This window comes from Saimiri boliviensis, chromosome 5 (genome assembly GCF_048565385.1).
Source record: "Saimiri boliviensis isolate mSaiBol1 chromosome 5, mSaiBol1.pri, whole genome shotgun sequence".
Classification (NCBI taxonomy): domain Eukaryota; kingdom Metazoa; phylum Chordata; class Mammalia; order Primates; family Cebidae; genus Saimiri; species Saimiri boliviensis.
Window position 1 is genome coordinate 40,176,215 of NC_133453.1, and position 26,793 is coordinate 40,203,007.

The 26,793-nt window shown below is 41.8% G+C and overlaps 1 protein-coding gene and 1 non-coding gene across 2 annotated transcripts in view; both read right to left on the minus strand.

Annotated features, from left to right (window-relative positions):
- AOX2 (aldehyde oxidase 2) overlaps nucleotides 1–26,793 on the minus strand; it is a 78,644-nt gene that overhangs the window by 13,175 nt on the left and 38,676 nt on the right. The window contains exons 20-31 of the mRNA NM_001302930.1: nucleotides 23,286–23,382; nucleotides 22,372–22,498; nucleotides 21,532–21,648; nucleotides 19,147–19,234; nucleotides 15,918–16,004; nucleotides 15,550–15,741; nucleotides 13,050–13,277; nucleotides 8,415–8,510; nucleotides 6,257–6,385; nucleotides 4,172–4,246; nucleotides 3,286–3,338; nucleotides 1,187–1,301 (exon numbers count right to left, since the gene is read on the minus strand). Coding sequence (NP_001289859.1) covers nucleotides 1,187–1,301; nucleotides 3,286–3,338; nucleotides 4,172–4,246; nucleotides 6,257–6,385; nucleotides 8,415–8,510; nucleotides 13,050–13,277; nucleotides 15,550–15,741; nucleotides 15,918–16,004; nucleotides 19,147–19,234; nucleotides 21,532–21,648; nucleotides 22,372–22,498; nucleotides 23,286–23,382 — 1,404 coding nt within the window. The remainder of the gene's footprint in view (nucleotides 1–1,186; nucleotides 1,302–3,285; nucleotides 3,339–4,171; nucleotides 4,247–6,256; nucleotides 6,386–8,414; nucleotides 8,511–13,049; nucleotides 13,278–15,549; nucleotides 15,742–15,917; nucleotides 16,005–19,146; nucleotides 19,235–21,531; nucleotides 21,649–22,371; nucleotides 22,499–23,285; nucleotides 23,383–26,793) is intronic.
- On the minus strand, nucleotides 1,387–1,543 carry LOC120364513 (U1 spliceosomal RNA). Its single transcript, XR_005579760.1, has one exon. It is a non-coding gene; the product is annotated as a U1 spliceosomal RNA (small nuclear RNA).

The following is a 26,793-nucleotide window of genomic DNA, read 5'->3' on the forward strand; positions in this document are numbered from 1 at the left end:
CTAAGTACCTGTGGTCTATCTCCAGAGTATCTCAGGGCTTCCTTTGTGTCCCTATTTCCCAGTGCTTGTTTTGACAAGATCGTCATTCTCTGTTTGGGCTCAATGCCTGGGCTCCTACTTTCTATCTAGCCCTTTGGACTTGGCAATTCTCTTTTGACTCAAACCTTGGCCTCTCAGACAACCCACTCTGGGCATTGGGACCGGCCTTCATCTATTCTCAACCTGGATAGGGAGGGAGATTGGACACACCTCAGAGTGAGCCATCAGTTTACTTCTACTTTGAAACCTGGTGTGTTTTGCACTGTAAGTACTGGACAGTGGAAAGAGATGGCTGTGCATTAACACTGAACTGACGGATGATTTAGTTCACCAACCACAAATGGCCAGCTGCAATAGGCCTGTTATTGACTTGTTAATTGAATTTCTCCAATTTCTCTTTAGTCAAAAGAAGTTTTGCCTCTTTAAGAAATAAACTATTTTAAGGGACCAAAGTAATATTGAAATTATTGAACCTTAAACTGTAAATGTAAACTGAAAGGCACAGAAAAGACCAAATGTTAACTTTTCTAGCACCATAAATTCTGGAAGATCCCCATAAGTTTCATTTCTTTAGGGATTTATAGCAAGGCCCTTGGGTAAAATTGCATCCTTTATAATGCAAATGGTTAATTTTGGGTTAAGTATGATTCCCTGTCTCCAATGGATGGTTTCTTGGATGTCCAATTAAATAGAAAATATAAAAATTATTTTCACACCTCCCTTCCCCCCATATCTGTTTCAGTAATACTTTTTGGATAATTGACTTTGGAGAAACAGCTACATTGCTATGTGCTTTCAAAATGTTGGCTCAAGATTATTTACTAAGTTAGCTATTCCTTCAGATTAGGAAATATGTCCTTTCTTTATAAACAGAAGCTTTTTTTTGGGAGAAACCTTGGAAAGTGACTTTGTTGTCGACATAAAAAGTTTAATACACTTTAGGCTGTCATCAGCAATTCCTTTTTGACTACTATATTGTCTTTTTAAGTGGAAATTCAGAATAAGGCTAGATCTCTGGACCCTTCCATGGAACTGAAAGAATCTTGTTTTTTGTTGTAAGAGAATTACATAATGGAATTGGGCTATTTACTATACAATACACTTTTGTTGTTTTGACCTGCTAAGAGGAAAGTTAGACTTGACTTACCTTGTGAGCACCTGTCAGGCAGTCAATTTCAACCTCAGAACAGGCAGCTCCATAGACATAGTAAGGAAATGGGTCCCCCACCCCTTTCTCCCAGTCCATGAAGGCCTTATAGCCCCTGAGGGAAGAAATAAACCATTTTAGCATGAGTTGATTTATTTTAAAAGTTATTAAAGTTTTATGGTAGCATTTCATTTTTTTCCCCAGGGAGGGCACAAATGCAGTCTCTCACTACCAAAAATTATGCAGTTGGGTTTCCTACATTTGAAGAAATCACAGGGGCAGCATTTCTGGAGTAAAATAGATAAGACTCACCCTGGAAAAACCACCTTTGGGATCCCGGTATCTCCCCAGAGGGATCCCATGGATAGTGCTAACCAAACTCACAGGGAGCCGATGGTAATTCAGGGTTGGTAAAAAAGGACTGGTAATTCAATGCATTAATTTGTAATAAAAGATATATTCAGATAGAGGGCTGGTTTGCTCTCTTCTTGGGTAACTGAACTTAGGAACCGATTGATTGATTGATTGATTGATTGATGGGGTTTTGCTCTTGTCACCCAGGCTGGAGTGCAGTGGTGTGATCTGGGCTCACTGCAACCTCCACCTCACCTCCCAGGTTCAAGATATTCTCCTGCCTCAGGCACCCAAGTAGCTGGGATGGCAGGCATGCCACTATGCCTGGCTAATTTTGTATTTTTAGTAGAGATGGGGTTTCTCCATGTTGGTCAGGTTGGTCTTGAACTCCTGACCTCAGGTGATCCACTTGTCTCAGCCTCCCAAAGTGCTGGGATTATAGTCATGAGCCACTGAGCCAGGCCAGGAATTTAGAACTCATTATGTACGAGGCTTTGCTCTGGGCTGTTATCTCCTTCTTTCCTCATTCTTCATGAGGATTTGCTTTACTATTCTCTCTCTCTCTCTCTCTCTCTCTCTCTCTCTCTGTTGTTTGGTGGTTTGTTTCATTAGATTATAAAACTAATGTCATATGCTTCTTGAATTTGAGAGTGACTGGTGATTATGATCCCACTCATTCTCTCCTTGCTAGTAAGGAGCTTCAAAATAGACAAGTTTTATGGTAAGGGGAGGGAGATTTGTAAAACTGAGATGCAAGTCATTTCTAATGATAATATATTTTTACTACTCACAATAAAGAATAGAAAATAATAATTAGATGTTGTAAATAATGATTAAATACATAGTAAATAATGATTAGATGTTGTAAGTCAAGCATCTAATTTTTTTTTTATCCAATAAGGGTGTTTTATTATTTAATAATCTTTTGGACATAACTGAAAGGCTTATGTGAAATCATAGAATTTTGGGCCTAGAAGGGACCTCAGCAATCACATAATAAAAATGTATTTTACAAATGAGGGATCTGTGGCTCAGAGTAGAGACAGCATAGGTCGTCAAGAAAGTGACCATGTTCTCTGGATGTAGCACCAGCACTGTGGTGATGGTACATTCAAAAGGAAGCCTCAGCATTTCTACTGTAATCACACTCATTCAAGGAAAGCTGTCTTCAGCAGGTAATTTGCCCTTTAGAGAGCATGTACCCTTTGATTTTACCTGTCTCCAAACTGATTATTTGCTTATTTTAATAGTAAAATCACACCCCTGGGTACAGATTTAAGATGCTCATGAGACATGTGATGTATAAACAAGCATGTGCAGCTGCACATGTGCACCCAGAGGACCACCCAGAATGTGCTTACTAGTAACAACTCTTCCTACCACCTTAGGAATAATCAGGTAAGACCTCCATAAAGGGAGTCTCCTCAGTGCCAGTCTTTGCTGTCTCATCCTTATGAACAGCCCACCCTGAATTCTCTCTCAGGGTGTACTTTCTATTCTGAACCTCACTTTCAAAATATTCTTTTTTTTTTTTTTGCAATATACTACTCTATGCTGCACTTTTCTTTTGCTCTGTGTCTCTTTTTTTGTTGTTTGTGTTTTTCTTTTTGCTTTGCTGTGTGTCTCTTGTTTAAATTCTTTTAAACCAAGAAGACAAGAACTGAGGTATCACAATAGCTATCAACAGAGTGACTGAGTTACCTCATATTTTCTTGGCTACATCAAGATATTATTGTGATGTTTACCTGAAGTATCCAGTGGCTGAGAGACTGATTCTTTGTTCAAATGCAGCTTCTATCTGTGGAATGGGCATATTTAGTTAAAGTGAAACAAATATACCATCTGCTAGGTGAAAACAAAAATATCCAATCTAAAATTGACATCTCATAATTGTTGCTGGTGCTTTGCTACCAATAATAGAACTCATCATCATATTATTTTTCCTTAACTGGCACATTAACAATTTCCTTCCGATTGAGTTTAGAAGTCTGGGTTGAGCAAACATAAAATAGAGTCCTGCTGCACATCCATGAGATAGGGGCTTAGTGCACAAGGTATTTGGACTTCATTTCTGAATGTTAGAACTTTATAGTAAGTGTGTGGGTAAATGTGAAATAATTGTTCTAATGAAAAAATAGGATATTGTAATGTTGGAGTAAGTCAGTCATCTCTTTTGAGGCATATTCGACAGCAACTAGGCCTTTTAGTTTTCCTCCTAACCTACCCAAAACATTGTGTGTGTGTGTGTGTGTGTGTGTGTGTGTGTGTGTGTTTGTGTGTGTGTGTGTGAGTGAGTGGCTTAGGAAGGCTTATTCTTTTTCTTTTCTTTCTTACTTAAGTAAAGTGTATTCTTCTTGTACTTCTATTTCTCCTTCCAGTGATTGCTGTTTCCTGTGTGCTTTCTCCATACACACCTGGCATACATCCTGGAGTAGCCTTCTCAACCTTTAGAGATCCTGCCTGTTTGCAGAAATCCACTCAGCTGGGGAAGAAGCAGGGAGCATGCTCCATCACTGTGACACTTAGAGGAACTGTCTCTCTGTGTGGTGGCTGCGCACTGCTGTGGTGCTCTCTCAGCACTGGTTTAGATTGTTTTATCATTTGTAGTAACAAAGGGAGTGGAATACTCACCCAGTCTTCCCATGTACCTTCCGGATGTTTCTTAATGATGGGCTCAAGGCGTTTCAGAAGGATCTGACAAGCATTCTTGAAGTAGTAAAGAATGGAATCCACATTAGAGAAGAGCCCAGTGGTTCTAGTGGTTACAATTTGTGTGAACGTATATTCATTGATGGGTCAGCAAGTGCTATGGAATACATGATCCTGATGCATTGGGAACACAACTCCTGCCCTTGAGAACAGTATCGGTTACTGGAGGTTGTTTTGTTTTTTTCCCCCCACTTCTGGCTCACTTCCTGTGAAAATATGGGTTCAGCTGAATTTCTACTCTCAGATCCTCTTTCTTAGAATATTCAGGTTCTTAACTTCTCTCTCTCTCTCTCTCTCTCTTTTTTTTTTTTTTTTGAGACAGGGTCTCACTCTGTCAACCAGGCTAGAGTGCAGAGGCATCATCTTAGCTCACTGCAACTTTGACATCCTAGGCTCAAGTGAACCTCCCACCTCAGCCTCCTGAGTAACTGGGACTCCAGGCACTGACCACCAAGCCTGGATGATTTTTGTCTTTTTTGTAGAGATGGGGTTCCATCATGTTGCCTAGGCTGGTCTTGAACTCCTGAGCTCAAGCCATCTGTACACTTCAGTCTCCCAAAGAGCTGGGATTACAGGCCTGAGCCACTGTGCCTGGCACTTAGTTTTTTCTTTTCCTATATCTTTCGTATTTTTGTATACTTCTTTTGTATTTTCTGCCTATTAAATGGAAAACACATCCTGTTTTCATTCAAATTTGTGCTTTCCAGTCTGTAACAATGACATGCCAGGATCCTCTGCGTCTGAACTCTCCCTCCATCTGTTCATTCACCCACTATCAAACTACAATAAAGGCCCTGGCTTTGAGTATGAAATGAGAAAGCAATTAAATGTACTTTATAATGACCTTGAGCCACAAAGTTTCTGATCTTTAGCAGAAACCTAAAACTTCATACTCTAGAAGATGGATTGACTCTTACTTTGGGCTGACAGCTCCCATATACTCTGAGCTGTTCCTCTTTTATGTTTGACCCTACTCCAGATTAGATCTCATGCATTTGAGGTTTCTTACACATTTGTTTCAAGCAAAAGAGAGTCTCTGCTTTGTTGTTCCCTAAGAGGTATCACCACAAAATTAGCTCTGATTTGAAAGGTGTTCCAGTTGGTGGTATCATTGCAGTGTTCTGGAAAAATATGGCTTACCACAGTATCCAGTGGAAAAGTGAACAGTTTGCAACAGAAACATGACAAATAGACATATTTCAAAAGTACATGCAATCAGATATTTGAATTAAGAAATATGAAGTCATGATTCTATTCTGAGACAGTGAAAATTAAGCACTTTTAAAAAACATCAATTAAAAAAATAATTACAAAGAAAGCTTTAAGTACTCAGTAGAATACCACTGAAGACAATGATTCAATTGCACCCTGTCTCCTTGCCTGGGGTCTGCCTATCTGCCTGCAAGAACTTGTTTATGTTGGAGGAAACTTGCACAGCTCTGCATAACTTGGTACCCAAATTTCTTCTTGCTCTGTCTCCCAGGAACAGAGACTGCCCGCTCACCAAAATCCATTCTTCCCTTCTTCCATAGCAGCTGGACACATGGTTTCCCGCTACTTTATATTTCCCATCCTCCCTTGCAGTTAGACATAGCCTGAAACTGGTTCTGCTAATGGACTATGAGTGGATCATGATTTCTAGATCTGGATCAGAGTCTTCCATACCAGTTCCTCCATATTCATGGGAATGATGACACCCAGGGAAACTTGGAAAGCTACATGTTGAAGATGGTGGAGACTTCATCAATTTGGGTGTTTGAATGACCAAACAATGCTCGGGACTGCTATGTGTACAAGAAAGGACTTTTACTGTTTTGAGTCTTTACATTTTGTGCCTGTCATCTCAGTTTAGACTACTCCAAATACATTCTCCCAACATTTTAGTTATCCCAGACTATGTTTAGTAATACAGATGACTTCTCTGAAGTTAAGTATTGTACCTGTATCTAGCCATAAAAACCAGAGATGTGGGAGAGGCAAACACCAAGGAGAGACAGGAAGACTCACCTGCACAGCTCTGCCATTGACATCTGCCCCAATGGATGCCGCTGTAGCAATTGTATTGGGCACTGTTGCTGTGCCCGTTTCACAGATGTGTATATACGACATAGGTATTTTTAACTCCCGGCTAGCCACCTATGAGAAACATCAATATTTTCAAGTTCAGCAAGGACTTCTATAAAGATGAGTCATTACTTTTCTTAATAAAAATTATTTGTTATTACATCCATGTTATCCTTTTAAGACGAAAATAATGTACTTTATAAGCATCAAAACTACTCTTTTTTTGGAAGGCTTCATGATGATTTTTACAGTGTTTTCTTGGTAATATTCCACAGTGGTTCTTTTCAAATTTAGTCCATTTAGAATGTTAAGAATTTCCTTTTTTCTAAGTTTTAGATGTGTAGGAAGTAGGCCAAATTGAGATTTTCAGGCACTTATTTGGTTCAGTGGCAGGAAGAAAAAGAGAGACGGAGGGAGAGAGAAAAAAAACAGAGCGAGAAAGAGGGGGAGACTGAGATAAGATTGATTGACTGACTCAGAATTTGGTCTGAAATCTGTCAATATCAGTATCAGATGAACTTGGAATGACCCCGAGGATCTTTTTCTTGCTCTTATCCTCCCCTCTTTTTTCTATTTGTTCTACCTTGCTTATATTACTCCAGTATTTACTGTTCATTTTTTCTGTTTTTTAAATTTCTCAACAAAGTTATTATTATTACTATTTTAGAGATGGGATCTCACTGTTGTGGCCCAGGCTGATCTTGAACTCCTGGGCTCAGGTGATCCTCCTGCTTTAGCTTCCTGAGTAGCTGGGGCTACAGGCACATGCCACTGAACCTGACTTCTTTTCTGTTCTTTTCCTTCCAGTTTCTCTAGCAAACACTTGGAGATTAAGATATTTAATCAAGAAATGAAAAGGAAAGAAATGAAAGAGAAGAAAGGAAAAAGAAAAAGCATTATTTTGGCTTATGTTGTCTTTTTGTTTTTACAAAAAACACCTTCTCTAGAGATCCTCTTCCCAAACGCCAATCTTCTGACTAATGTCATTCAATATGAAGTTTCTCCAGCAAGATGCAAAATGAAAAAAAAGGGATGTCTTTGTTGTTTCTTGCTGGTGAAAATTGAAAGGGAATGTATTAGTTCGTATAACTGGGCAGGACAGATGGAGTTAGTGTGAGGTACATGTGTATCTAGGGGCTTTGTGGTCTCAGCAGGGTCTTCTATCAGCCTCACACATTTGCTTTCCTTTCTATGATGGCCACACCATTGACGCCAGTAGACAGGCTCCATCCATGGCACAGAACTGCCTGTGATAGCCCCTGGCTTACAGCATAGTACCTAAACAGACACAGGGGAAAGATGGCTCCTTTCTCCCAGCGTCTACATGTCAATCCTGGGAAAGGATCTGATTGGCCTTGCTTCAATCCTGTGCCCTTTCCCAGAGTCAGTGGAATTCTGGAACCATGGTTGACCAGAAGTGGGTCTTGTGCATACATCTGTAGCAGGTGTGGGAGCAAGGATGGGGATGGAGCCGAAAGGTACAAGAATTGAGGAGTCTTTCAGAAATATATGGCATGTGAGAGGTACAGCACTCCACATGAGCTAAGGGGCTGGATGGTCAAAAGCTACAGATGTGCACTATAACAATCTAATACATTTGTCATTGAGTTAAATTTATTTAATTTAAAGAATTCTTGTTTTTCTCCTGAGATTATATTCTTACTAATTGGTATGTATGTATGTGTGTTAAATATCTTAAAAAATTGTAGGATGATGGCAGTTGGTGAAATACTTGTCCTTGTCAAAATAAAACATTAGCAACCTGATATTGTTGTCTAAAATGCAAACATTAAAACTATAAAAGCTGAGAAACTTCTGCTCCTGTTTGCCTGCTTGGAGTTCCCACGAAAGGGCTCCATGGGTTTCTTAGTGGCATTTTCACTAATGATCACCCCTATCCATGAACCCTGGCCAAGCTCTGGGACTGTTTGCATACACGCTGGATTTCTGCCACCACAGCCATTCTATTTGATATGTAAGAAGCCTTCCAACCAAATCGTCAAGATCTCAGCATTTGAATACAGGGAGTCAACATTTACCCTAAAAGACGAATCCCAACTTTCAACAATGTATAGACAGAGTAATGGTTTATTTATTTTACCTGTAGCATTTTGGTGTGAATACCTTGTCCCAGCTCACTGCCTCCATGTGTGACCAACACAGACCCATCTGTATAGATATGAACCAGTGCAGCTGCCTAGGAAAAGAATCCGGAAGGCACATCTCAGTGCAAGTTAGCATTTGGTGAGGTTCAGTATAAAACATGAGGTAGTGAAACACCAGTCTCAGGGAGTAGAGGGGGTCAGAGAAGCAAGCTTTCTTGGTAGGATTCTGAAGCTTAGTTCTGTTTTGTGCAAAAAGTCGTCTATAAAGAACATCCCTCTTGGTTTTCATTGGAGCCCCTTTGGGTAACTCAGGAGTTGAGAGTATTGGTTCCAGTTGTTTGAAAGTCACTCTCATGCCTAAAATCACTGGCTGACCATTAAGCTAATTATTTAAATGTTTTAGGCACTTGCACGTACCATGCTCAGCTCTAGATATGTAAAGATGAGCAAGGCATGGCTCTTCAAGCTGCTCACAATGTGGTGGAAAGACAGGCTGCAGATCAAGTCATTGTAATATAGGATGATTAGTGAGATAATGAGGGTGGCATAGGGGATCTTGGGAGACCTGGGAGGACAGGTCCAGCTCCTGTGCTGCTCAGGGATGACAAGTGATAACGGAACAGAATCACAGACTGAAGAAGGGTTTGCCATGGGTAAGGTGGGCAAAACCCCCACAACCTGTGAGGGAAAGCCCAGCTCCTTTTTCCGCTGGGAGGCCCTGTGGGATTTGGTCTCTTGTGCTGTCCTGTTGTCTCCTGCCTTGCCTCCAAGTCTGGCCCCACTGCAGCTCCTTGCTTCTGTCCTATCTCTCGTCCTGGTCGCTTCTCCTGTTCCTTACCTGCCTGCCCAGCCTGCAGGCCCACGCCCCACAGTCCCACAGTCTTTGTTGTGTTAAAATTTCCTCACATGCATGTCATCCCCATCTGGGAAGGATCAACCACCTCCTTCTTTGTGCTTCTCCTTACAGGAAAACTGGGTTGAAAAGTGTCTCTCCCCTGCCCCTTAAAATTCATGTCTGTCTGGAACCTCAATGTGGAACTTTATGTAGTTCTTTGCTGATGCAACTAAAGATAAAATCATATTGGATTGAGGGGGCCCTAAACTCAATGACGGGTGTCCTTGTAAGTGGGCCACAGAAGATGAAGGCAGCAGCTAGAGTTATGTTGCCACAAGCCAGGGAATACCAGGAGCCACCAGAAGCTGGAAGAGCAAGGGAAGATTCTTCCCTAGAGCCTTCAAGGCAGCATGGCCCTGCTGATGCCTTGAGTTTGAACTTTGGGCCTCCAGAATTGTGAGGGAATAAATTTATTGTTTTTGAGTCACCCAGTAGTGGCACTTTGTTAGAGCAGCCATAGGTAACGAATCCTGGAGGTAAGAGGCTCTTCTCTGAGAGTTTTATCATGGAGAGCACCTGGTCTTAACTCATCTTTGTGTCCTGTACATACTTCTGAGCAGGTCCTGGCATGGTGTGGTGGCTCATGCCTGTAATTCCAGCACTTTAGAAGGCTGAGGAGGGTGGATCATCTGAGGTCAGGAGTTCAAGATCAGCCTGACCAACATGAAACCCTGTCTCTACTAAAAATCTAAAAATTAGTTGGTTGTGGTGGCACACGCCTGTAATCCCAGCTACTTGGGAGGCTGCGGCAGGAGAATCGCTTGAACCTGGGAAGTGGATGTTACAGTGAGCTGAAATCGTGCCATTACACTTCAGCCTGGGTGACAAGAGCAAAACTCCACCTCAAAAAGAAAAAAAAGTCTCTGAGCAGGTCTGAATCACAGGGATACTACATCAATGTTTGATAAATTGGACAAAGAGAAGGTGGTATTTTTTCTTCTAGGAGGAGGAGGAATGAAGGCTTCAGCCCATTTGTGTCTTGAGATGCCTGGAGGCCCAGAGTTGGCTCAGAGGGGCTCAAGAGCATTGAGGCTTGTGGCTGATAATAGGATTTACTCACTGTGGGCCTTTTGGCTCCGAGAACAGAGATCTCACTGCCAGTTTAGAGGGTAGGTGTTCCAGCTTTGTGAATCATCACTGACCTGGAATAACACCTTTCTACTCCTAGCCAGGTGATTCTAGGGCGCCTCAATTTAGAACTTTGTGGGGAAGCTGGAGGGTATTCAAATGGAGACTTAAAGTCATTGCTTGATTTGAAGGTTTTTTTTTTTTTTTTTTTTTTTTTTTTTTTTTTTTTTTGAGACGGAGTTTCGCTCTTGTTACCCAGGCTGGAGTGCAATGGCGCGATCTCGGCTCGCCGCAACCTCCGCCTCCTGGCTTCAGGCAATTCTCCTGCCTCAGCCTCCTGAGTAGCTGGGATTACAGGCACGCACCACCATGCCCAGCTAATTTTTTGTATTTTTAGTAGAGACGGGGTTTCACCATGTTGGCCAGGATGGTCTCGATCTTTTGACCTCGTGATCCACCCGCCTCGGCCTCCCAAAGTGCTGGGATTACAGGCTTGAGCCACCGCGCCCGGCCGATTTGAAGGTTTTTTTGTAATGAGATGAGATATTGGTTCCCGTGGATGATGGCAGAGTATAGGCTGTGGTTTAGATGTGGTGTGGCCATACAGGTGAAGGGAGGTGTGTTATAATAAAAAGTAAATAACTGATCTTTGATCTTTGCCTTGGTTCTTGGTTCGGACTGCTTAAAGCCTTGGAATTTACTGTTTTTTTCTGCTGATGAGATGACTCATGCGAAGGGCTTTGGTAGCTTCAGGATGGAGGCTAGGAGGCAGTGCACGTTGACCTTTCAGTCCTCCTCCCCTGTCTTCTTGGGATGGGGGCTAGAGATTGAGTTCAATCATTAATGGCCAGTGCTGTACTCAATCATGCCTGTGTAGTGTAACCTCCATAAAAACCCCAAATGATGCAGTCTGGGAGCTTCTGGGCTGGTGAGCACATGGAGGTGCTGGGAGGGTGTGTGCCTGGAGAGGTCAGGCAAGCTCTGCCCCCCTCCCTATCCCTTGCCCTATGCAGCTTTTCCATCTGGCTGTTCCTGAGTTGTATCCTTCATAGTAACAATCGTAAGTAAGGTGCTTTCCTGAGTTCCATGAGTCATTCTAGCAAATTATCCAACCAGAATGGGGGTAGTGAAAACCTCCAAATTAGTAGTTAGCCAGGCAGGAGTGTGAGTAGTCAGGGCCCTCCGTTTGAAGCTGGTGTCTCAAACAGGGGCGGTCTTGTGGGACTCAGCCCTTGATCTGCAGAGTCTGCGCTAATTCTGGTAGTTAGCGTGAGAACAGAATGGTTGGACATCCACTTGGTGTTGGAGTTGTTTGGAAAAGACAATATTTGGCGTCAGAGAGGAAATCACACAGGGAGCTTTCAAGTTTCTCTGATGCCACAGCCTTTGATTCCATCTAGTTTGCAGACACTGTAGCTAACTTTCTTGTGACAGAAATGTGACCCAAAGGTGCAGGGGTCTCATCCTACCCACCAGAGGAGGAAGAGCACTGAGAGGTGTGTCTGAGCTCTCCTGGGAGGGGAGACAACAACAGCGTTCCAGGAAGCCAGCCAAGTACTGCTCTACATTCACTATCTCACTGAGTCCTCATCAATCTTCAGACAGAGTTCTTCTTCTTATTATAGGTATTATAACTGGAAAAGCTGGGGCTCAGAGAGGCTGAATAACTTAATATCGTACAGCTAGTCAATATGGAGCCGAGGATTTCTCAGGTCTTCCTGACTTCAGTTGATTAGGGATGTGGGGCCACTGATTTATTTTCTAAGGAGGATTTCTTTCAGCAAGACAGCTTTTGTGGTGTGTGTTGCGGGGCGGGGAGGGAGAGAGACAGAGAATCTATTGGCTGCCGTAGCTGGGCCCGAGTGGAAAGGTGCTTTTAGTGGCTGCACACGAAGATCTCATGCATGTAAGATTTTCCCAGTTGTTGGTTTTTCTGCTTTGGGCAGACAATACTGGGGAGGCAATAACCGTTTTCAGTTTCCCAAACAATTTTCCTGTACACGACCCACTGGGACTGCAAGATGAGTCTGTCCCAGGGCTTGCACCATTTAGTGGACTCATGTGTATGCTTCCCTTCTTCCTCCCTTCTGGACGTGTCCTGTGTATGGCTTGCCTCTTTGCAAATTTACCTGGGAGGATTTCTGGACTCCACCCCCATTTCCCCATCAGAATTGACCCAGATTCTTGGGAGAGGTGGCTTGAAACTGCCAGCTGGATAGGGTGGCGTGAAAGGGCTTCTCTGCCCAAGACTTAGCAGGTGCACCAAGGAGCACTGTGGGTGTCTGGGGGCACAGACTGGGAGGACTTCCCTAAGATGTGAGACCCCTGAGCTCAGAAAGCACAGCACCACAGGCCTTGTGGGGTCCTGTTCTCTTTTGGAATAGTGAGGAGTCAGTGGGAGTCTTTACTCCAACTTGCCAGTTATGCTGCTGCAGGTCTCATGCTTGCAGGTGCTGTTTTCTACCATTGAGAACTTTTTCTACTGCATTGTATTAAAAATGCTTGCAGATGGGGTGTTACTCTGGACAGTTTTGCACATTTCTCTTAGGTATTAGCAGAGAAGGGCTCAGTGCTCTAAGAAATGAGACATTTTTCAAAGTCCACAGAAGCTGACTGGGCCAGGAGTGTGTCTAGTACGAGGGTTATTTATCCTATGTACAAGTCTTACCTGATGATAGCTTGTTGCAGCAAAGCCAACTGAAAACTTCATGGGAATAATGGCAATGCCTTTCTTCTTCCAATAATTCTTCTTATTGAACTCTTCTGCTTGCATTCTTCTGCTGTGAAAGGAAGACTTGTCCAGACATTCATTCCAGCATCTTATCAGGGTCTCGGGGTTGAATGCTTGATTGTAGATGGTTTTATCAACTGTTTTGTACATATTTTTCTCCCTAATCTGAAACAGGTGTGAAATTCAGTCAACAGTTATGGTAAGACAGAAACTGATAGCCAAATAGAGACTTGAAAGGCCTCTCCACTAAAGCACAAGCTGTAGAGAAGGGAAGACAGGGTGTTTTCTTTGAATGGCACCTACTTTTGCAAAAATAATAGGGGTTATTTTTTATCTCTTCATCAGTGCACCAGTTAGGGTCTCTCCCCACTTGAAGTGGAGGGTAGCGGGTGGAGACTGGTCCATGAAAGGCAGTGGGATGGAGGGGCCTAAGGAGGTAGATTTTTATTTTCTTTTTTTTTCTGCAAGATTCAGAGGAAGGAGCAGAGCTGGTAGGCAGTACACTAAAGCAAGGGTTTATTGTCATAACTGAAGATTTGTTCTGCCAGGGAGGAATAGCATTGCAGATAATAGCAGATCCCCTCTAAGTCGTCCAATTGCCTTTAGAATGTATGAGTAAATCTTTTTTGGGTTTCTTTGGGCCTGGTGTGGTGGCTTACACCTGTAGTCCTAGCACTTGGGAAGACCAAGTGCTAGGATTAGGCGGGAGGATCACTGAAACTCAGGAGTTCAAGACCAGCCTGGGCAACAATAGTGAGACCTTATTTCTAATCTCTCGAAAGAAAGAAAGAAAGACAGAAAGAAAGAAAGAAAGGAAGGAAGGAGGACAGTTTACTTGAATAGGAAGGAAGGAAGGAAGGTGGGGAGGGAGGGAGGAAGGAAGGAAGGAAGGAAAACAGTTTATTTGAATAGGAGGAGAGCCTGCTGAGACAGGCAGGCTTTTTTTTTTTTTTTTTAATCATCTCCATCTTATTTTAATTACAATAAAAGAATTATTATTATTATTGGCAACAACATTAGAGTAATGCTATCCAGTATATTAAGCTAATATTTTAATGAATGTTAAATTATTTGATTCTTGCGGGAACTCTGTGAGGTGAGTCATTTATAGATAAGGAAACTGAACTGCACAGAGATTGACTCTCTTGCTCATGCTGTTCTACCTGCCTAGATCATATTTCCACCATCTGTGCCTGTTATTTTTCAAGGCCTATCTCAAGTGCCATCTTCTCCAGAAAGTTCTTCCTGGTTCCCCTCTCCCATGCCAATGTGATGCCTTCCTTCTTTGGTACCCATTAAATATGGTACATGAGTTCTCTTAGGATAACTACTACCTTCCTTGTACAAAATATTAGGTGTTCATTTGTTTGTAGAAAGTATCCCAACAATCACAAACCCAGAATTCCTGTTGAATTTAGGGACAAAGCAGTTCTAGGGACAATACACAGAGTTCTTGCTGAAGCAGGGGGTCTATACTGGGGAAACAGGAGACAGAAACGGAAAAAGTAGGGTGGGCTCTGATTGGAATGCGTGAGGAGTGGAAGCAAGTTATTGACAATGATCTCAGTTCCAGATGCTGCCTCTCTCTGGTCTAGCATACTGTACATCCTGTGCACCTCATGGTCTATTGTGAAAAATAATATTTTCAGAGGATGTTCTTCTGGTGGTGTTTCTCAAAAGTTTTCAAGTGCACCAGTAATTCCACTTCTGTAAATTTATCCTGCAGATATACTTACACAATATGGCAAACATATAACTGGGTACATATGTGCCAAGATGTTCTTTGCAACATCATTTTAATGGCCAAAATGATAACAATCATTATGTATATTAATAGTGGAGTGGCTAAATAAGTTATGGTACATTTATATTACGTAGTACTATTCAGTCATGAAAAAGATCGAAGTAGACCATTCTACTGACATGGAAAGATGGCCATGGCATATTATCCAGGAGAAGAAAGAAGGGGCAGAGTAATATGTATGCTATAGTCCCATTCTGGTAAATAACCATACCTGTGCACATATATGTTATATGTGAATGTTTAGGTATGTGTGAATGAATGAATACAAATGGGTGGCCAAAGACAGAAAAAGGAATAGAGTGATAAACATGGAATTGTTAACAATGATTATCCTTGACCAAGAGGGATGGGTGTGGAAAAAGCGGCATTCCCTTGTTTTGATCACTTCAGTGTGTTTTGAATTTTAAACAATTATTTTGGCACAAATTAAAAAAAGAGATCTTTGCATAAGTAAGTAAGGAGTAAGATAGGGTGAGGTGAGATTTTTTAAGGTAGCTTTTAATTTACTTTGAATTCTGAGCCAGAGCTAATTCACTTGGTTCTTCTAATGTGTTCCCTTGGGTCAAAGTAGCTGGGTTTCCCACTGGTCTGATTCACCAACAACTTTGGTTATGACCTTGGTTACAACCTTACCTTTTCTGGTGGAAGGCCACATTTGGCTGCCACAGCTGTGATGCAAGATTCTGTTACTAGGGCTCCTTGTGGGAAACCAAATCCACGAAAGGCCGTATTGGATGGTAAATTTGTCATGCATGCACGGCCCTGGAACCTGAGGTGGTGAATTTTATATGCATTTTCCAGCTTTAGTATTAGAAATTCTGTTACCTAAAAAGGGATATTCACGTTTATCATCACTTTTTTTTCATGTCTCTGAAAGTCAAGTGCAGAGTCAAACTGCTTGTGGAATTTACTACATTAGGAAATAAACTTCATGAAGAGTCATGTAGAAATTTGGCATTCTACTCACAATCCAGCATATTGCTGCTTTCTGGTGTACATACCAGCTCAGAGTCATCCAGCGTGCACCCTCCATTAATGAAGCACTCGATGTCTAGAGCTTTGATCCGCCCGTTGTTCATGAATCCTACCTGTCACCAAATGATGGATATTTACTGAGAGGTTCAAAATTTCCATGCCAATTGCCAGGCCATAGCCCTGTTGCCCCATAGGGCAGGACAGAGGCCAGACCCATCTCCCTGTTTGCTTTATGGTGTACCATGCCTTGCTTGACCGATGGAGACTTCTTCTGAGCTGAATTTTGCTGAGCTCTTTCCTTCCAACATATGATTTTCTGGCTTCACAGTCAGCATGGAATTCTAAAGACCATGCTTGTCTCCTGGAATATAATTGCCACCCTCTTCATTCTTATTCTTGGAAGATTCCCCTTCATTTTTTACTGACTTTCTTTCTAATTTAGTCTGTGGTTTCCTCCCTGGTGAAAAACTCTCTGGAATTTCAGAATGTGTTGAAATAAATCACAGTCTGTCTTGATATGGGAAAACCTCTGAAGCTGAGGTCCTTGAATGGATGCATGGGACTGCTCTCATTTCATTAGGTGGTGAAGGTGCTTTGTACATGCTTACCAGACCTAACAAATGTGAGCTTGTGCTGTTGTTACTGTTTGGGAAGAGCTTAAGGCAGCTTGGATTCTTTCAATGTCTCCACTCCCCTCCACCCACCCAGACCATTTTGTCTATACAGTCCACATTTAAAAGAAAAATCCCCACTTTCCATCTTAGTTCTACCAAAAGAGGATTGGCCCAGGGCCCTTGGCCTTTCTGAAAGCAAGGATAAAAAGAAGGATCCATATGACTATATAACTATAGGGTTAACATTATCTACTCCAGGAGAAAATATTGGATAACAAACCACAGCACAGTTAGGAAAATCCACAGATTCAGAACTTATGGTAATTGTGACACATGGCTAAGCTGGAGTTTACCTTTGACTTTCTTGAAGAAAGGACTACTAAACAAAATAGTACTACAAATAAGGTAGCAGAATCCTTAAACGATTTCATATAAAGTTTTCAAAAATTTGGAGGAACCTATTTGTGCATAAACACGTTATCCTAATTTACAAATAGTTCTGAATAACCAAGCAAAACTTTGTTAGCTATGTCTAAAGTGTTTATATATATATACACACACACACACATATATATGAATTGAAATTGTTTCTTAAAAAATAAAACTTGGATTTTTTTGTTTTTTTCTTTTTTGAGACAGAGTCTCACTCTGTCACCCAGACTGGAATGCAGTGGCATGATATCTCAGGTTGATATCTGCAACCTCTGCCTCCCAGGTTCAAGCCATTCTTCTGCCTCAGCATCCTGAGTAGCTGGGATACAGGTGTGTACCACCAGGCCCAGGTAATTTTTTATATTTTTAATAGAGATGGGGTTTCACTATGTTGGCCAGTTTGGTCTCAAACTCCTGACCTCAGGTGGTCCACCTGCCTCAGCCTCCCAAAGTGCTGGGATTACAGGTGTGAACCACCACGCCTGACCAAAAAATAAAGTAAAACTTGGATTTTTCAAAAAATCGATTTCCCTCTTTTTAGTTATACTTTATATTACTATAATTACCAAAATATTAATAGTCTAGAATCTTCTTAACAAATATTAGTACTAAAACTATCTCAAAACTGTGATAAGAGCACAACCATCACCACTATAACAGCAATTACTTCAATCTCAGCAGCGTGTCTCTACATTGCTCTTGGTCCTAGAAGGTAACAATATCTGTGACTTTTGATATCTACATTTTAAGGCAAATAAAAAGTTTAATTATTAGAGAGGTTCTTCTTCTTTAATTATAAAAATCTCTAATGCCAATGGAAGAAATAAAATTGTTCTGTGTTTTGGAAAACTGTGGCTTTAGTAACACGGGGAAGATAATTGAAGGCAATGACAAAATCAGATAGGGAATCTAACTATGTGTATGCTACAAGCAATTCCCACATAAAGCATGTTAGATATGACTTAGATTACATTAGAATGATTCTAACAGAATCAGTCACAAATTTGAAAAGTAGTGTTGTAAGCTCAAGGCCAGCAAGTATTTTTATGACTGTTTACATTATAACTACATAAAAATGCAGTGAATGCAGTTTGAAACAATTTTATTATTTTATTTTATTTTATTTTATTTTTTTTTTTTTTGAGATGGAGTTTCACTCTTGTTACCCAGGCTGGAGTGCAATGGCGCGATCTCAGCTCACCGCAACCTCCGCCTCCTGGGTTCAAGCAATTCTCCTGCCTCAGCCTCCCCAGTAGCTGGGACTACAGGAATGCGCCACCATGCCCAGCTAATTTTTGTATTTTTAGTAGAGACGGGGTTTCACCATGTTGACCAGGATGGTCTTGATGTCTTGACCTCGTGATCCACCCGCCTCGGCCTCCCAAAGTGCTGGGATTACAGGCGTGAGCCACTGCGACTGGCCTGAAACAATTTTAAATTCACTACTTACTTATATTTTTTTCCTACATGCAAAGAGCTTTTGTGACACTATCATAACCACTTGGAAAAAACATTTGTAAAAAATGATTTTGCAGTTAAAATGATCAAATTGCTTCCAAACATTTCTACTGAAAAACATTTGTATAGTCAAGAAGGTTTGGCATAACAAGCTTGTACCTTCTATCAGCGTTTGTTTTTGAGGAATCACTAATGTAAATCCTTATTCCTTCGAGTAGTGTTCTGATCATTATTTGAAATCGTATTTTTATCATTAAACTTCTTCACAGTTATTTATTAGATTAAAAGTTCCTCATAAAATATTATGAATATTCAAATATGCAGCATCGTCATTTAATATTTCAGACGCTAAGCTTGTTTTTAGAGTTCAGCAGAATCAAAGTGATAGGAAAGAACAAAGCCATTCAGATAAAATCAGATTATTTATTTCTGAGAAGGGTCTCACTCTGTCGCCTAGGCTGGATTGCAGTGGCACAATCTTGGCTCACTGTGCCCTCCACCTCCTGGGCTCAAGGGATCCACCCACCTCAGCCTTCCAAGTAGCTGGGATTACAGGCATGCGGCACCATACTCAGCTAATTTTTGTATTTTTTTTTAGAGACACAGTCTCCCCATGTTGCCCAGGCTGGTCTTAGAACTCCTGTGCTCAAGTGATTTGCCTGCTTTGGCCTCCCAAAGTGGTAGGATAACAGGTATGAGCCACAGTGCCCAGCCAAAATGAGGTATTTGAAATTTCATCTTTAATACTCACTTTATATTTTCCAAATAATGGGTGCCTTCCTCCAGTTATTAACATATCATCTTCACGATCAAGGACAAGACGAATAGGATGACCAGTTCTAAAGAAAATAAATCTTAGGTTCTCCATCCATCTACTCATTCACCCATCCACTCATATTTATCCATCCCCTCATTTAACTATCTACCCACCCATCAGTGTATCTGCCTATTATCCATCCATCCACCATCCATCCTCCGACTCTTTATTCAACCACCCATCCATTTATCCAGCCATTCATTTATCCTGTATAAATATGTTAATATCATACAATATGCTAAACACTAATGTGAATTAATGTATGACTAAATCATCATTGTCTCTGTAGTCTATAACTCAGTGATTGGAGATCATTTAATGATCATTGGAGATTGTTGACAGTATTAATGCCACATGCAGTTATGCTGAATTCTATAACTTCAAGTTTGAGCTTTACCCAGATCCAGCCATTTGCATTATCTCCACCACTAGTTACAAAAGAGAAAGAACGTGAACAGATAAATGCATACTTAACACTACTGAGAAAACAAGGCCAAACACTCATCCTAGGATGTCTGGATTAGCGTCTTCATTCTCACCCGTGAATGCTACTATGTTGGCCAAGTTGGGCCCTCATGTAGGGAGGAGCCTCAGCTTTTCTGCATCTCCAGAACAGAGGCTTCTAGACTTTAGAGTGCTGAAGAATACTCTGGAGTGCTAGTGAAAATGCATATTCCTGGGTCTTTGTACTAGGATTTGGATCCAGTGGGTCAGGGAGGGGCTTCAGAATGCATTTTTCTCAGTGATGTTGATTCAGCTGTCTTCAGGCAAATGTTGAAAACCACTATTCTAGTGCAGGGTTTCCTGGTCTTCTCTGATTGTGAGGACAATCTGGAGCATCAGAGAAATGCAGTTTCCGGGTCCATCCCCTGCTAATTCTGAATCAATGGTGTTGGGATGGGGAGGCAGAAATTTCTGTTTTGAGACAGGGTCTTGCTCTGCCACTCAAGCTGGAATGCAATAGTGGTATGAACATGGCTCACTGCAGCCTGACCTCCTGGGCTCAAGTGATTTTCCTGCCTTAGCCTCCTGAGTAGCTGGGACCACAGGCACATGCTACAATGCTCAGCTGTTTTTTCTTTTTTTAAAAAAATCTTTGTAGAGGTGGGGATTTCGCCATGTTTCCCAGGCTGGTCTTGAACTCCTGGGCTCAAGTGATTTTCCTGCCTCAGTACCCCCAAAGTGCTGGGATTATAGGCATCAGCCACCATGCCCAGCCGAGGCAGGAATTTCTATGACATCACGCAACTCTTACTATTAGGTTTGGGAACATTATTCTGGGGATCATTTAATGCATGGCTCTTGTCTACCAAGGTAGAGCTGTATCTTAAGGCACTAGTTGCCATATTTGGCTGCACAGTGGAACCACTGGGGAAGTTTTAAAATATACTGATGCCTGGATCAGTAAGGGGAAGCCTAGGCATTGGGATTTAAATGCTGTCCAGATGATTCTAACGTGCAGTCATGTTTGAAAAGTCTTAACGGCACAACACCTGGGGGGAATTCAATGAACTGATTATCCTGTGCTGAGTCCCCAGTGGGTGTGAGTGGAGAGGAGTTAATTATGGAAAGAACTGGAGAAGGATTCAGATCCCGCTTTTTGCCACTTCTCATTGAGGATGAGACATATTTATTTCAGGACCTAGCTCTGAACTACAGGAATTGTCAAATGAAGCAGGACCTGTGAACTTGGCATGCCCTTTGGGGCTCTGACAGAATAGTTAGCCACAGAAAATGAACCATTAACAGAAAAAGCAGCACCAACTAAACACAAATCTGAGGCATGAACAGCAAAGGAGTGAGCCTTCCACTGAGGTCAGCCTGGAAGCTGCCTTTGAGGATGAGTCATCTGTCCATTGAGCAGACTCTGAGGATGCAGCCCTTCCCAGGTGCAGGGAGGCAGAGGATGAAGAGCCTTTCTTTTCTTACCCCACCCTGTTCTTGGTCTGAGAGCAGAAAAGTCAGGGAGCAGCCTCCCCCCAGCAATCCACTTGGGCAGGGTGACTGCCCCACCCCTCTACAGCTCACATTCCCTGAAGCTCAGGAGGTATTCAGCTAATAGTACCACTGCTCCTTTCAATAGCATATTAGCTATTCAGAGTCCTGTGTACATTTGACTTTTGCAATAACTCTAAAAGGACGGGAGGGTAGGTATTATTTACATTTTGTAAAGAGACAGGAGGCTGAACTGACCAAGGACACACACATGGTTATGATGGCAGCCCAGATGACTGTCAGCCACTGATTTGCCCCCAGCTCTGTGCATTTGATGCTATTCTGTATCCCTAAGCATCCCCAACCATACTTACTTGATAGCACCCACAGCCGCAATCGCCCCGAATACAGCTGGCTTTCCTGTCTTCCCTCCAAAACCTCCACCCACTCGTTTTACATGACAGGTGATCCTGCTGATGGGGATGTTTAAAGCAGAGGACACTGTTTTCTGTAAAAGTGAGATAAGAGTGAAATGGCAAATAAGCTTTTTGTTTTTTGAAACAACATCACAGCAGAATTCATTCATGTACCATTGGTTAAAAAAAAAAATGGAGACAGTCTGAATCTGTCTGGTGGGTTTCAGTTTAGTTTGTAAACACTGTTGATCTTCACAGAGCAGCCCTTCTAGCAGAAAAATCATATTTTTCCAGAAGGGAAACTGTCAGAGCCCTGGATTCCTATGAGAAGTTGGGTTCCTAGTCAAATACCTAGTCCTAAAGTCCCAAGGAGGTGAAAGCCGGCAAACTCCTGAAAACCTACCAAGGAGATGATGCGTTTGCAGCTAAAACCTAGAGTACTTTGTGACTGGGGAAATTAAAATGTACTAGAAAGTGATGTGTTGACTCCAAAGGTTATCTGTAAAGATTATTTTAGAGAAAAATCAAGTACAGAAATAATTTAGTGGTGTCATCCCATCACAGAGTTCATCTAAGCATGATACAAATGAACATACTCTTGAAATCTAAAGTTACTGTGACTATTTTTTAATTTACTTGAAAAGACAAAAAATAAAAACAAAATTCTGAGGTCTCAGCTGCATTGATGTCTGATGTCTAATGCTTGGATTTCAGGTTCCTGCAGGTAAAATGGCCAGCAACTATGAGGCTGTAGGATTGACCGCCATCATGGAATTAGGAAGGTGGGGACGTGGGTGTTATCCTGGACCTCACCTGCACGTGGGCTAGGTCCTGTGTGGATACATAAATGTCCAGTTCTTTGTCCTCTGTCTTTGGAATAACAAGCACTCTTTGTGTTTCCATGTAAAAATGTTCCTGTCCTCCAACATGGACCTCTCCTGTTAAGGATAAGCACAGAAAAACTCCTGATGGTGTGTCCTGGTGGGAAGCCACTGTCTTGGAGAATGTAAAAGCAAGTAAGATGTGGACTGGCTGGCCTGGATTTTTTTTTTTTTTCTGAGATGGAGTCTTGCTCTGTCACCCAGGCTGGAGTGTAGTGGCACGATCTCAGCTCATTGCAACCTCTGCCTCCCGGGTTCAAGTGACTCTCCTGCCTCAGCCTCCTGAGTAGCAGGGATTACAGTGTCTGCCACCACATCCAGCTAATTTTTGTATTTTTAGTAGAGATGGGGTTTCACCATGTTGGCCAACTTGGTTGATCTCAAACTCCTGACCTCAGATGATCCACTTGCCTTGGACTCCCAAAGTGTTGGGATTACAGGCGTGAGCCACTGCACCCCGCCTTGCTGGCCTGGATTTATCCTGATGAAGGAACCAGGCATTTGTCCTGTGGCAATCTGTTTCAGAGACTAGTTCTGAATAACAAATTAAAAATGGCAAGTTTTATTCCTTTGTTCCTTACTCTGCCCAAACCAAAATCTTAGGGACTTTTCCTCCATTTAGTCTATTGCTCCCCACCCCCGACCTCCCCAAAACAATGTGTGTGTGATGTGTGTGTGTGCGCGCACACACACACACACAGTTTGAAAGGAAGAGATGTAAGAGAGGTTTGGTAAAGCACCAAGACTTTAGAGGTTGGACTTTCTGAGGGGAAATCATATGCTTTTGATAGCTGCTTCAGAATAGAACCAGGCAGTATATTAACTATCCCCCATAGCTTACCTTCAATAATTTGGTCGACTTTTTCAAATGCCTCCTCAATGTTTCCTTGTTCAAGTTTTTTTTTAGGGCACAGGAATGAATTGTGTTTTATGGCATCCTAAATGTCAGGGAAAAAAAAAAGCACAAAAGTCAGTCCTTCTGACTTTTCCTTCCACTGGTAGTTTTTTCCTAAAAGCCAATACACTCTGGAAAATCACTATCTGCCGGGACAGATGAAAGGTGTCAAACAAGCAAGGGAATATTAGAGCAGTAGGCTTGTTGCAGAAATGAGGAGTCCGAGGAAAGATCTTCCAGATTTGCAGAAAAAAAACAGCAAGAAGGATTAGCGAAACCTTCAGAAGGAAGCTATGTTCAAAAATGAGGGCTGGGGACACTATGATGATCCCTGATCATAAATACTAATTTCTTATTTAAATGTGACTCTCCAGGGAACATGAGATAAGTCAAATGCATGATGGGTGAGGTTTGGGAACCTGCCTTTTTTTTTTTTTTTTTTTTTTTAACTTGAAGAAAAACACTGTGTTAGACTACTTAGGTAGCTCAGGTACACGAACCTCTCACTCAGGAATCTGAAAACTACGGAGGCTGTATTGAGGGGGAAGACACAAGTTGTTACACATCTCTGGGGCAGGAAAGCCCGGTACATATTGTATTAGGTTGCTGCAAAAGTAATTGCAGTTTTTGCTGTAAAAGTTTGCAATGACTTTTGCACCAACCTAACAGAAAGTTTGTTCCTTTCTTTGAGTATTTGGCATCATCTCATTAGGGCTCTTCTAGCTCTTTGTTCTATGTTTGTTTGTTTTTCTTTTTCCTGACAATAGCATGAACTGACTTACATAAAGACTGGTTCTGCAGACTGACGTACTGACAGCAGATCCTTGTTTAACCTCTAGAACCAAGGTATTTTTCCATACTTCCGAATGACACCTGTCTCCTGCCTTCTTGACTCTGATGGCCTCAGATGCTATAGCCTTTCTTGCTGATGATTCTCCTGGGAGCAGCTAATGTTGATGGAGAGCTTGCTTTGTGCTAAGCACTGTGCAATAACAGTGTATATACATGTATCCTCACGTTCATTCTGTTATGATCTCTGTTTCCTAGCTGAGGAAACTGGGCTTAGAGGGTTAAAAGAACTTTCTCAAAGTCACGCTGTAAATAAGTGATAAAGGCAGTGTTCAAGCCCAGGCTAAGTTTTCAGAAACGTCTTATCTAATGGTAAACTCTTGATTTTTTCAAAGCAGCAGACAATGAACAATATAGCTGAATTTTTTCATTTCCTGTTATACTAAGATCTCAGAAGCCATCCTGGTACATGTGAAAGTATGTTTATTGCCATACTGTAAATGTATCATAAGACAGTATAATCATTTTTTTTTTTTTTGAGATGGAGTCTTGTTCTTTCACTTAGGCTGGAGTGCAGTGCTGTGATCTTGGCTCACAGCAATCTCTGCCTCCCAGATTCAAGGGATTCTCGTGCCTCAGCCTCCCGAGTAGCTGAGATTACAGGCGTGCATCATCACACCCAGCTAATTTTTGTATTTTTAGTAGACACGGGGTTTGACCATGTTGGTCAGGCTGATCTTGAACTCCTGACCCCCAGTGATCTACCTGCCTCGACCTCCCAAAGTGCTGGGATCATAGGCATGAACCACCGTGCCCAGCCAAGATAGTATAATCTTGTTATAACATAGGCTATATTGGGTGAGTGCTAACCATGTGCAAGGTACTGTTCTAAGTGCTTTACACCTATTAACTCATTTAATTTTATGAAAAACTGATGAGATACATATTATTGCTACCCTCATTTTACAGATAAGAAACCTATAGCACAGAGAGGTTAAGTAACTTGCCTAAGGCCATGCAGCTAGTAAGTTGTACAGCCAGTATTAAAATCTGGCAGTTTGGTTCCAGGACTTGTGTCTATAACCATGACCCTATGCTGCCTCTGATCTATAAAGTCATATAAATAAATGAATAGATGGATGAAGCACTATTGATATCATATATATGACAATTTATGACATGTGGAGGATGTTTTTGCTGACTCTGGACAGTCCTGTTCTGAGGGAACTCTAAATCCCTACCCATTCTGAATTCTAGAATAGTTCATGGGTGTGTCCTCTGGGTGCCATTTCCCCTTTGAGAAAAGTGGGGTTAGAAGAGAAATTTCAATTCTTTCTTTCTTTCTTTCTTTCTTTTTTTTTTTTTTTTAAGAGATGGGGTTTCACCGTGTTGCTCAGGCTGGTCTTGAACTCCTGAGCTCAGACAATCTGCCTACCTTGGCCTACCAAAGTGCTAGGATTACAGGTGTGAGCCACTGTGCCCGGCCTTCTTCTCCCTTTTCTCTCTTTTCCTTCCCTCCCTCTCTCCTTCCCTCCCTCCCTCTCTACCTTCCTTCCTCTCTTCTTTCTCTTTTTCCTTTTTCTTACTAATTTTATGCAAATGGGGCATAAAATTCTGATTGTTCTTTTTTCAGGTTTAATCCTTGTTTTAATACAGTTTTCAAGCAGGAAAAAAAAAAAAAAGAGAGAAATTTCAAAAACTGTTAGGATCCTAGTTCAACCCAGGGAAGGGGAATAAGCCAAGAAAATGTCCTGGATTTCTTGCAAAATTGGCAAATGGGAATTTGAAACACAGTTGATTTGGTTTAGGAAGATCAAGAAATGTGTGTTTTATAAACACTTTAAATATTGAGCAATTTGTACCATTTAGCTACATTTTAAAATATCCCAATGGTTCATGAAAGCCTTTGAAGATATTTGATGTTCTGTCAAAGCACACAAGCAAGTAAGCTTTTCTCAGGTCGGTGACTCTGAACCTGTCCCTCACTGAATCAACTTGCAAGCTCCAGTCCACACCTGAATTGTCTGTCCTCACTCCATTATCTTCCCTGAAATACCATTTGAATATCATGAACTAGACTCAGAAATGAGAGTGAAGTTTCTGTGGAATTCCACCATAAAATTCCACTGCATTTGGGCTCCACCTTGAAAACATTACCATTCCCAGTATGCATGCTCACCTTCTTCCTCAAGTAATAGTCTCTCACCTGTAGTGGTTATCTGGCCACCTGGAATAAAATCCACATTTCCCAGCTCCCCTTGCAATTAAGCATGGCACGTGACCAGGTTCCAAACAAAGAGGTGGGGTAAGGCAAGAATCAATATGCATGCCTCCATGTAAAGACTGGGAAGTATCCTTAAAGGGAGGGGGCACACCCTTCTTCATTACCTTATTCTCTCGGCTGTCTAGAATGTGGCTGTAATGGCTAGAGCTTCTGTAACCATTGGGGACCAAATGTGACCTCCAGGAAGCAACACATGATGGAGTGACTAGATAGAAGAAGGCTGGATCCCGGCACTTTGGGAGGTCAAGGTGGGTGGATCATGAGGTCAGGAGTTCAAGACCAGCCTGGTCAAGATGGTGAAACCCCGTCTCTACTAAAACTACAAAAATTAGCCAGGCTTGGTGGTGGGTGCCTGTAGTCTCAGCAACTTGGGAGGCTGAG